This window comes from Anser cygnoides, chromosome 23, assembly GCF_040182565.1.
Source record: "Anser cygnoides isolate HZ-2024a breed goose chromosome 23, Taihu_goose_T2T_genome, whole genome shotgun sequence".
Lineage (NCBI taxonomy): Eukaryota > Metazoa > Chordata > Aves > Anseriformes > Anatidae > Anser > Anser cygnoides.
In genome coordinates, this window is record NC_089895.1 from 1,391,214 (window position 1) to 1,403,281 (window position 12,068).

General features: G+C 46.6%; 1 protein-coding gene across 8 annotated transcripts in view; it reads left to right on the top strand.

Annotated features, from left to right (window-relative positions):
• The window catches only part of PAX7 (paired box 7), a 105,010-nt gene extending 98,340 nt beyond the window's left edge, over nucleotides 1-6,670 (top strand). For all 8 annotated transcript variants that reach the window (XM_066982017.1, XM_066982021.1, XM_066982019.1 and 5 more), the window contains one exon: nucleotides 1,801-6,670. In XM_066982017.1, the coding sequence (XP_066838118.1) occupies nucleotides 1,801-1,916 (116 nt within the window). In that variant the 3' untranslated portion in view covers nucleotides 1,917-6,670. The remainder of the gene's footprint in view (nucleotides 1-1,800) is intronic.
• The last annotated feature ends 5,398 nt before the right edge of the window (nucleotides 6,671-12,068 follow it).

Genomic DNA, 12,068 nt, shown 5'->3' on the forward strand with positions numbered 1-12,068 from the left:
TTCATTCTGTGATGTGGCAAAAGAATATCAAAACCCTTTTTGGCTTCCCCTGTATTAAACCAACAAAACATAACTTTGACTTCTGGTGTGGGATGCCCTGGTGCCTTTTAACTCTTCCCACAGGAATACAGGAACAGAAAGCAGTATTGAGAGTTGAAAGTGGGTGGTGGTTTGTATTTTTTTTCTTTTTTTTTCTTTTTTTTCTTTTTTTTCTTTTTTTTCTTTTTTTTTCTTTTTTTTTTCTTTTTTTTTTTTTCAGGAGGATAGGTTTGCCATCGAATTTCCATTTTGCTGGGTACAACCAAGAGCAGTATGAACAGCTCCAACCATTCACCTTGCTCTCCCTCCTTTTCAAATTATGCATTCGAATTCACCCAGAGCACAGGCACCAGCAAGAAAAGAGGCACAACCACACACACGTGCCTGAGGAGTGAATTCCCTCTTTACATACAGCTTCCCAAAGTCATTATTTAATGTCGTGACCTGAAATATCAGGGGACCAAACTGATAAGGTCTGGATAAGAGCCATAACTTGGGGTCTTTCCCAGACTCTAATCCTAGGTATCCCCTTGAAGCTGGAGGCACCATAACACAACTTTGTAGAGACCAGTGCTTGAGACAAGCTACTCCAGGATCCCAGTCCATGGGGAGCACCAGCCAGCATGCCATCCCCAAGTGCCCAACTGAGATCTGAAAGGACTCTGCTACCAGTAGAAGCTGTGCTTCCGTATAATCTACCCTGAGATGAGCCTGCTTGCTTCCAGCATGCCAGCCTGTGTTATCCCAGCCGGTGAGGAGCAGAGATGCCAGATTAATGTGGTCCTTGTGGTTCCCAAAGGCCGGAGCTGTGTTAATGATGCCGGTGCTGGAACGCAGAAGCGTGAAAGGAATTCTAATAGATATGACAACTCTAATAAGAATTTGTGTCTAGAAGGGACCTCCTCTGGGGCAGGCATCTGACAAGACGTTGATGGCTGAAATTTGTTTACTCATTGGCACTGATTGTACATCTCCTGCCAGCTCCTTATTAATCTAATTTGAGACATTAAAGCTAGTGAAAGGGAGAGACTTTGACTGAAGCTCAGCTAATGAGCAATGTCACCATCCTGCCCCGCTCCCCGTCCCCCTCAGACCACGGGGCAGTCAGGCGAGCTGGGATGCAGGCTCACACGCTGCCTCAGGAGCTGTGGCCGCATTTCTCACCAAGACAAAGCAGTTTCCTGTAGGAAGGAGGGGTGAAGGCAGGCGACAGAGCTCACAGAGGTGAGTCAGCATGCAGGGGGTGAGTCAGATTCAAGCCCCATCCAGACTGGGGAGGTCCCACTGAAATCTTTGCAGCCATTTACACTGGCATCACTGCGTGCAGGGCTCGGATTTGCAGGTAGCATGGCGAGGTGAAGTTGGAGGTCTGATCCCGCTGGCTTTCTGCTCAGGCTCATCTTCAGGCAGCTCCTCTGGAAACACCATTTTCCATAGTAGAAGTAGACTTTTAGCTCTTTTTGGTAGGTCCATGGAGAGATTTGAGGGACCACAGCATCACACATGAAGTGGACTCTGCACTCCACAGCAGTGCTTAACCCTGTCAGTTTTTTCTAGCAGGACTGTTTCCACTCTTTCCTAGGAGTATAACAGGGCCTTTGTGCCTGGGACAACCGCTGAATTAGGCCTCTCTTCTAAGAGTCAGTCTGCAAGGTCTATTGGTTACACATCCTTTGATGTCAAATGCTTCGTTTCCACAAAAAGCTAATCCTCATGTTGTGCTGTTTTCTTGCCCTCCTTCCCCTCCCTCCCCCACTTCAGCTGCTGTTGATTATTTGGCCAAGAACGTGAGCCTGTCTACACAGCGTAGGATGAAGCTGGGAGAACATTCAGCTGTTCTGGGTCTCCTACCAGTAGAGACAGGCCAAGCTTACTGAAGAGTCCAACTGTGCCAACAACCCACTCCAGCAACTTGGTACCACTGGAGAAAACACCACCAGCCTTCCAGAGATCTGCCTGTACCCGGACCCTACTCCTTCCCAATTCCCTTCCACCTCGCACCAAATTGAGCTGTGAAGGAGACAGAAACGATGGGGAGGGGTCTCCAAGTATCCAGCTCCTCCCAGAGCACTCAGAGGCAAGCCTGGCCTCAATGACCTGACTTCTGTGGCCAGAGACAATGGGTTGGGTACATTTATTAACCCTGAGTTCATGCCCTCCCTCTAACCTACCTGGCCATGGCATTTTGCCCACACTTAAGGACTTTCCATTGATCTAGGTAGCTGGCATAGTCAAAGCCAAATTGATCTTTCTTTTTTTCTTTGTAAAAAAAAAAAGAAATGTTTCATTTTGTTTCCTTTTCTTTCCATTGGTGTAAATTTGGTGAATGTTGTATACGAAGGAATAACCAAGCTGATCGTTAAGGATGATATAATTAGGGACCACAGAAGACCTATGGACCAAATATAAGAACTTGTTTAAAAACAAACAAACAAAAAAAAACCATAAACATAAATTAAAGAGACAGCAGATTTCCCCACCCCACTCTACCCTTCTGTTCTCACTGATGGCTTCCCAAAGCAGGGCCAAGGCAGGCCGGATTGCTGCTAAGCAGGGGCAGGATGTAAGTCTGTCCAGCCTGGGACCTTTGGAAAATGTAAATGTAAATTGCTGCATGAGGACTGGAGACTATGGGCACAGGCACAAGCAACGTTTACATTTCCTCTTAGGGACCAAGTTAGACCTGATTATCACTGAAAAGACACGGGCTTCAGATAGCAGCAGCAGATGTGACCGCAAACTCTGGCCTCGCATGCACAGAGGAAGGACACTGGATACAGCTGAGTATGTTGGAGCTTTTGCCCATCCAGTTGAGAAGGATGAGGACTGTTATGGCCCTTCTTTCACTCAGTGGGAGAGGAGTTTGCCATGAGAGCAAAGACAGGAGAGGGAAGAGTCAAAGACGGTTGTTAGCTGCCTGCTTGGAGGGGTCAGTGTGCAAAACTGTGTTCTTCTACAAGGAAAGGGCCACCTGAAAGAAACTGGTGCTTCTTCTGAAGGTGCTGTCCTGCAGCTGCCTGTCCCTGGGGGATGGATGTGGATGTGGAGTCAGAGGGGAGATGGCCTGAAGAGTCTTTAACAGCATCTAGGAAGGAAACGCGCTCTCTGCCCACAGCATTGCACCTGTTTGTACTGCAGAAGAAAGTACTGTTTACCTTACCAATGGCATTTTGTAGCCTCCAGCTACCAGGAGAAATGCTTGCCCTTGTCCATCCTCCCTGCTCTTCCCTCATCCCTCTCATTTTGCGTCCTGTTCTGTGCAATGTGATCTCTCAGCTCCTTCCCTCTGCTTTTCATTTTGGTGCTGGAGACTCTCCCTCTCTAAGCTAGATCTTGTTTTCTGGATTTATCACCCCATTTTTCTGTAGAAGCCAGTGCTCTTGCTTTTGTATCAGCTCACAATTCTGCTCATCACACTGCTCAGCTAAAGGAAGCCAACAATAAGAAGTTATTGCTAAGTCATGAACCACATGGAGTTTTAAATAGTTTCCCTTCTGCATGTGGTAATGATCCTTGACAACTCTTAAGCAGATCTCTAATACATATATAGGCTTTTTTCACTCATCTCCCTGTATTGAGAGGGCTTGCTTCAAGAACACCCTGAAATTTGACCTGGAGACAATGAGGAAAGCTGCCCCTGAGACAACCACCCCTGAGACAACCATCTTGATGCACAGAATCTGTGCCAGCCAGTGGCCGATTTGTAAAGTCCCATGGCAACAGGCAGTACACAGAGTCATCTACAGTCTGCTGGGGTTTATATTACGCTATTTTATATGTCTACTTAGGAAACATCCTAAAGGATAACAAATATCTGCTTCTGCCCACTGGAGATAAGGGGGGACCACATGGTCGGTTGAGTTCTGGTCTAGCATATGTTCCTAGGGCCAGGTTGTTAAAGGAGACACTTCTGCCATGCCCTATTCTGTTACTGCTGTTTCTTCCATTCTTTCCAAATAATCTGATCTTGTTTTTGCAGCTGAAACAACATTTTTCTGGGGAACTGTCCCCTGCCTTGCCCCAACGTCATTTATCATGAACGACCAAGGCGCTTTCTTTTGAGCCGTGTGGGCAAGTACCTGTTGGGACCAAAGCAGTTTTGTTTCTTATGTTGCTCAGCATCCTATCAGATCCACATGTGGCTTTGATCAGCTTTGTTGTACGGGTGTGACAGAGCCTGCTCTACATTCCTGGAGGTCTGTTAATACACCAGCTTGGCCATTCTGCCTCACACTCACCTGCACGTGGCTGTGCAGGAGCCGAGAGGGTGACAACTGCAGGCTGCATTACTGTCATTTATACTGCAGAGACCCTGGTTCAGCCTCTGCTTGTCTGGCTGTATCACACATAAATCTTCCCTCTAGTTGCAAGAGACTTCCCCTGGGTCACAAAGCTTTGGCGCACTTGAAGCTTGCATTCTTCGCTTCCTTTCTCAGGCTAATATATTGCAGCTACAGCTGGATGAACAGATAAGGCCAGAGGCACTGATTTCCTTGAGGTGACTGAAGAGCCAAAATGCACGGACCAGTCACATTACCTCAAGCATCTCCCTGCTTTGTGCCAGTTTGGAATCTTGGAAAGCAACAAAAGATGCCGTTCTATGTTCTTAATGCTTTAGAGATGATCTAAGGGAGAAATCCCTTTTGAAACCCAATCCGGGCTTAAATGTCATTCCCAACAACAATCACCTTCTGTGACTGTCACAGCTGAACTGGGGCATTGAGGGTGAGAGCAAGGGTGTCTGTGGTGGACACCAGCCTAGGGATTAATGCCTGAAACACCTGTTTGAATTTGCTTCTGCGTGTCAGCATCATTCTGAGCTGACTGCTAAAACAACAGAGCACACGATTTTCTTGTGTACCACAAATAATATTTAAGAGGCCAAATGCAGATCATCTCTGGTCTCGGAGCACCTTCAAGTCTACAGCCCCATGCGTCTCCTTGCCACCAGGAAGCGGAGTCTGCAGACAGTGACTGCTGGCCCTGTACCTGCCCTGGATGTTTGTAATCCCTTCTCATATCCCTTGTACTTTACACCGAAATTTCTGACCAAATGCATTCCTAGCTGCCTGCTAAACTGGAAGGAAAGCTTCAGTTTGTTACGAGAATTGCTTGTCCGCAACTGCCACTAGCAAAAACCTGTCAGCCCTCCTCTCCCCTCCACTGTCCTGTTTTCCAGTTGTGCATACCCGTGCACGTAGCCCACCTCCCAAGCATCCTCGAAGAGCGGACAGTCAGTCCTAGCAGCAAGTGTGTTCTTGAGCAGGACTTCAGAGCTCAGAGCCGAGTACAGGACCCTGCAAGTAAAATGTCTTAAAAAGAGGGAGCGCTGCAGAAACCTGCTTGCCACTTAGCTTCACCAGAAAGTCCATGAACACCCGGGCACTGCTGTAAATAGAGTTCTTAGAGGAATATGAAAAACGCCCCATGCTAGTGCAAATAGCTATTCTCTGACCTTTCCCTTGTGGTCGCACTTTGTACATTAGTTGGAAATTTGGTCATGTGCTGTATGTTTATAGAAAGTTGACATTTTTTTTTATACTAAAACCACAGTGAGTACCGTGCTAGTTAAAAAAAAATAAAAATAAAAAAAAGGGGTTGGGGAGGGCAAAACGTAGAAATTTGCCTATCGTGTGTTTTCAAAATACATTCCAGAATCTTTGGGGCGGGATGGGTTTGATTTGGGGATTTTTTTTTGGTTTCTTTGTTTTGTTTTAAGGTACATTCATGTATGAAAGTCAAAGTATTTTTTTGTTTTGTTTTGTTTTGTTTTATGGATTGCCAACCTCAGTTCTGCTGAAAGAGACAAACTCAGGGGGTAGGGTGGGACAGAACAGAGGGAGGTGCCGTGAAGGCGAAACAAAACCGAGCGTGGAAGAGCAGCAATCGACAACGGGCAAGCAAGCGATGGACAGCGGGACCCTGAAGAATGTGCGGCCGTGGTCGCTCGAAGCAGACCAGACAGGGACTGAGCAGATACTCTCCCACTGGTGACTCTGAGGGTGCCTAGGGATCCAAAACCAGTCATGCACCTCGCACAAAGAAGCCACCAAGCGATGGGACACACTCCAGCGCCGTTCTCTCAGGTCGACATTTCTTCTGTGCATGCAGATGAGAACTGACAGCCTTGGGGGAAATGCAGAACCGCCAAGTGGGTTTCTTGGACCTCCCCGCACCCCTCCTTCACCTCTCAACACCATCCCGAGACCGCAGAATGGACATTTCCTCACTGTGTCCAGTAACTCAGCAGATTGGCTCCTGTTGCTCAGAGACTTTGTGTATTTAATGCTTCTAACCCGTCATCCCTAACACCTCCATATACCCACCTGGGGAATATCTACATAGCACTATAGGACATTCCTTATTCCTAGTAACTGCGAATATGTTGCTTCTGTGTTTGACTCATAGCCATTTTGCTCCATGTGTAAGCCTGCGTGTGAGTGTGTGTGCGTGTGTGCCTGCGTGCGTGCGTGTGTATATATATAATCGCACCATAATTTATTCAGCTATATGGAGTAGTATAGTAGAAAGAGAAACTGGTATTTGCTTTAACTACCTGCTGCCTGTAGGTGTCTCTCTGTAACTCAGGCATAACTGTTATACATTAAAAAAAAAAAAAATTAAAAGTGTCTTTAGGTGGCTTGTTTGCTTAACTCACTCTGCAGCATGCCAGGAGCAAGGAGAAAAGGTGGTAAATCAAAAATAACTACCCACACACGAACTACAGATGTTTTTGCTAAAAAAGCAAAATTATGGGCTTCGTTCCTTGATGAAAATGCAGAAAAACTACACAAATAAATGAAACATTTAATTTCACTGTGACTTTTCACAAGGGAAGGACAATTACCTGGCCTGTTCTAAATACAACCATTTCTTTATGCATTCATTTTCAGCAAGTGATTGCAGGGGCAGAGGCAGGCAGGCAGTGTGGGCTGGGTTGGGACCAGGCTGCCGCGTTAACTCCAGCTCTGCAGGCACCTGGCTTTCGTTAGAGGGCAAAACACAGCATCAACAAGCGGAAAAATATTTTGAAACTCTATGGAGCAATACATGGCTTGGGGCTTCAGCAATTGGTAATAAAGCATTTCGCCTTTAAACAAAGCACTGAATTCAAAAGCAATTTCCATCTGAAGATGTTTTGGCTCTCTGTAAAATAAGTTGATCCTCATCCAAGTGGTGCTGGACCAATATCTGCACACAGAAACCAGGGTAATTAGGTGCTGACTTTTTTTTCTTTTTTCTTCTTCTTTTTTTTTCTTCTTTTTTTTTTTTTTCTGGTTGCTTTTCAGCAGAGGGATCAATCCACAAAGGGGCAGTGGGAGCTGCCTTCCCCAGCCCAGCTGAGATCAGCATTAGATAACCTACTAAATGCGTGATGGGATGCTGCTCATGCATTTGTCTCTTGTGAGCAAAAGAGGCAGCAATCTGCCCTGCTGGAGTCTTGCACCAGCACAAGAAGAATCAGTGGAGGCACAGGGGCCCTTGTGTTTGCAAACGCTGCCAGCAGCACCATCCTTCACCTTGTGCACACCGCCAGATGCAGCTAGCTTCAGAGTCAGTCCCTTAGCATGCACTTGCTGAGATCCTGTCTTAAAACTATCCTGCTCTCCTTGGTGCTGTCTTTGAGGAAACACAGAGCCTGGAGCCCTGGGTTTGGGCAGAGACCTTCACTGAAGCTGTGCGGTGTCCTCTGCCTTCCCAGGGGACTCTGAAGCTGTTCTTAGCGCACAGCAAAGCTCCCTCCAGGTTGGGTGGGCTTCAAACCCTGGCCACTGCCTTCCTTCCCATCAAATATGCAACGGGGGTCATGTTGGGGACACATCAGCCTGGGGCCAGCCACCCCAGGAGGCGGTTTTGTGGTGGGCTTGGTTTGCAGCAGGGCGGTGGGCTGGGGGCTGCGGTGGGCTCTGCCAAGCTCTGGGGGCATGAATGGGGAAAAAGCTCACGCATGATGGGTGCTGGGCTGTCAGAAAAGCTCTTTTTTTGTGACGACACGAGAAAAGAAAAGGCCACCTTTGTGAAAGAACCATACTAAATTTCAACAGCCAGAGCAGGGATGCTAGCACCAGCTTCTTAGCTGCATCCCAGGGGAACTATATCCCAGGTCTGCGAATTTTATCCACACTGAAACACCCTTTCCACCCTAGATGCACTCTCATGCTGCAGTTCACCCAGCAGCCAGCGCATTTTAGCAGTGGCATAGCGGGCCACACTGTGTTCGCCCAGGGAGGGGTTTGTATGGGCAGTGCGAAGAGCAGGTGACCGTCATTTCCTAGGAGCCCTAAAACAGGACATTATATCTAGCCACATCCCTTTTTTTAAATCTGCACTGAGCTGCTGCTGGAAGGTAACAGCTTTGTGCCTCCCCACCAGCCCTCCCAGGAGCAGCTTTGCTCCAGCACTGGTCACGTCCAGGCGCTGTTGCCGCCGGCCCTGCAGTTGCAAGCGTTTCAACACTGCCCTCAACTGTTCCCTGAGCTCCTTGTCCTCTCTCCTAACGACTCAAACCTTATCTGAGCAACACAGGATATTTCCCAGGCCTTGCCAGAGTCTATCTATTGCCCTCTGAAAGACATCAAGGGTGCAAGCTGGCCCACGAGGGAGCTGCTCTAGGCCGATAGAGCTCCAGCTACAAGTATCACCAGTCAATTATGGCTCTAAGCTGTCATCAACTTTAATCTGCTGATAAGCCGGTGATAAATCAAATTCAAGTCAATTTGACACCAGCTGTTAACTTTTGCAAGTGCACCGCATCCTGCAGGCTGGGGACGGGCAAGCGCGAGGCACCCGGGGGTCACCGTGTCACGTCTGCGTGGAGTCAGACTTGGGGACGTCCGGGCACGTATGTGCTGCACATACATTCCCTTGGACCACTGCAGTCGCCCTTCTGCAGCTGGGGAAGGCGCAGGAGGACGTGGCTCCAGGTGAGCCCAGACAGAGAGCACCTCTACCTGTCAGTGCTACCTGATTTTGGAGGGTGGGAGGGCTTGGTAATTAGAACTTTTCTTCTGAATTACTCAAAAAAAAAAAAAGAGAAGTTCAAAGTATTTACATCATCTTCACATTTTCACAAATATTTTTCCAAGAAGAAATAGGAGGAAAAGACAAAAATACTTTTAATGTTGAGATTGTTTCCACTTTTCCATTTTGTCTTCATTTAAAAAAATATGCAAGAAAAGAAAAGAACAACGTGGAAGGGAAACAAAACATTTTTGCCTTTCTAACCTGGAATTTAAAACTTTTTTTAAGCTAAAACTAAATAAACTGGTTTTTTTTCTTAATTTCTCTGTATTAAAAACTGAATAATTAAAAATAATTTGTAAGACATCCTTTTTAGACAAACAAAATGTTTCAGAAAAGGTTGTTTTAACCAGCTTTAATTTCTCCTCTTTTCCATCATGTTACCTTTCCCAGCATTGCTGTAACGTAACTGTTTCAAATGCTGTTTTACAAACAGTTGAAGGTTAAGTGACTTACACAAGATCATTGTTTTAAGTGTCTGAAACTCGTTCATGTCTCAGCTGACCACTCACCAAATCTCAGCTGCAGTGTTGTAAAGATTAGAGATAAGCGAGGCAGAAAGCCCAGCTGTGCAGGGTGTGAGTGCTGTGAGAGTTTGGGGTATTTTTGTAGTATTCTGCCTGTTGTTTTGCATTTCAGGTGAAAATGCACACAAAAGTATGACCCAGGGACCATAAAAGTGTGCGGGTGCAGCCCAACTTAGGACCGTCCCTGCGCACACGTAGGGAAGGTGTGCCCGCACACCTCGCTGCCTGTCTCCCTCGCCTAACACCAGTCCCTGCTCTTTAAAGCACCTCGCCGAGACTTTTAAAACTTGCTCATGATTTTAGCTCAGTTCCTACATTTGGCATCAGTGGCCTGATTTTTTTGGGGAAGCGCAGAGCAGCCGTCCTGTGCAAATGCTCACTCAGTTGTTTATGGCAGCATCTCCAACCACGAGAAAACACCAGCATTTCCCTTCTGATTCAAACGCCACCACAAGACTCCAGTGGAACTCATTCAGAGGTCTTGTGTAGAGCAGCTGCAACCTGTTGGAGAGCAGGACAGAGGGATGGTGAGTGCATCAACACCTCTTTTTTGGGAGAACAATTCCTCCGTGTGATCTCTCTTACACCTGCTTCCTGCCAGCTCCCTCGCTTTTCACAAGTGAGCCTCCTGCCCTGCAACATCCCGAGTTCAGCCCGTATTTCACCTGCAGCTCTCTGCTATTTCCCCTCTCTAAATCTCTCTGATGAACTGGGGAGATTACAAATGAAGCTGCAAAAGGCGTAATTACAGAAATACCAAGTTGCCCACGCAACGCGTGCCTAACAGTGCGTCCTGCTAGGAATCGCTGTGCACTTCGGTCACCCCCGGTCCCGCAGGGCTGTTTGCCCGGCTCGGGGGTCAGTCCCCATGCACAACCCATGTTTAGAGCTGTTGTTGCTTGTCCCGGTGCTTAGAGCTACTGCCAGACAGTGACTGTGCCAGCAAATCTGGCTCAGCAGCCTTTAGGTCTGCAGCATTTTATGAGCAATTTCTTTTCGGAATAGGTGTAGAGAAGTTTATTATAATGGGCTGTGGACCTGCATAAAATCAGGGTATTCTGAGGAGGGAGAGGTGTATGAAAGGGAATTAAATGACTGAATAAGGATTTCCTTGTGAGGCCCATTTCTTTCTTTTTTAAGGATTAATATAATTAATATCCTGTCCCGGGCGGGCCTCCGTCTCACCAGGCACAAACCAGCCCAGAATTTTAACTGGTTTTGCTGATTTACACTAGCCCGCAAGCTCATCCTGCATTCCTGCAGCGAGCAGCACTAAGTCCCCCTAATGCTATGCATTCTTGGGCCTGTATTCCCATCGTTTCCTATCCAAGCTGACTTTCCTGTCATTTTCCCAGGAGTGCCGGGTGCTGAGGTGGGCTGCCCCCAGGCTCAGCCCCGCTGTTCCCCGGGGAGCACGAGCTGGTTTATCACATCCTTTTTCGTCTCTTGCCCCCTATTCCCCAGCAACACACAACCTTGAGGTGCTCTCTCAGAAATAAATAAAGAAGGGGGAATCTTTCTGCACGTTCCTCACCCTATTCTACACAGAATTGTCTTTTGTGTATACCCAGGCTAATTATTATTAATAGCAGATATGGGCTTGTTTCAACTGGGGAAAAAAAAAAAAAAAAAGAAGGGGGGGAAGGGGAGGGAGGATGAGAATGGGAGGGAAGAGGTGGAAAAAAGAGAAAAAGAGAGAGAAGAAACCCACAAGAAACTGTTCACATTTCCTGAGACGTCGACAAAGCTTTTATGAATATAACTGGATTTGTAACAAGCATTGCAGCTGCATATAAGGCATTCAGACATGGAGACAATTTTACTAGATAATAGACTATCATGCAGGATACAATTTAAATTAAAAAATGCAATTTTCACCTTGAAATGAACAAATGATTACAATTTCTATACAAATTAAGGCATTCAGGCTCTCTTTCAGTAGTGGCATCAGTCCATGAAATATGACATAATTACCATGAAATACATTTTCAAATATTTTGATTTTTGTCCACCGCCTTTAAAAAACATAGCCCCAGCTTCTGTGTGCATGTGCGTGCGTGTGTGTGTATATGCGTGGGGGGAGAGCAGCTCACATTATCCCACCTTCTGGGGAAAAACACATTAAAAAGAAAAGACAAACTACCCAAAGATTAAGCTTCCCCCCCCTCCTCCTCACTCCCCCTCCTCTTGACTTATGAGATAAAATTGAAAAAAAAATCAGACAGAAAGAAAAGGAACGCAAGCGAAAGGCTCTAAAGCCTCCAGATTTATCTAAATTACTACGCTTATCTGCAAAAATCACATCTGCTGGTTATCTACTGGCTCCGCAGATCTCCTGCCTCCCCCGCCTCCCCCCCCCCCCCGCTTTCTCCCTTAAAATGATGGTTTTTTATTCCTCTCTTTTATTTTTTAATTATTTTTCCATTATGTTCTCTTTTGATAGCTGGAGATACAAGGTGAATTGGAGAAATTATTCTCCAT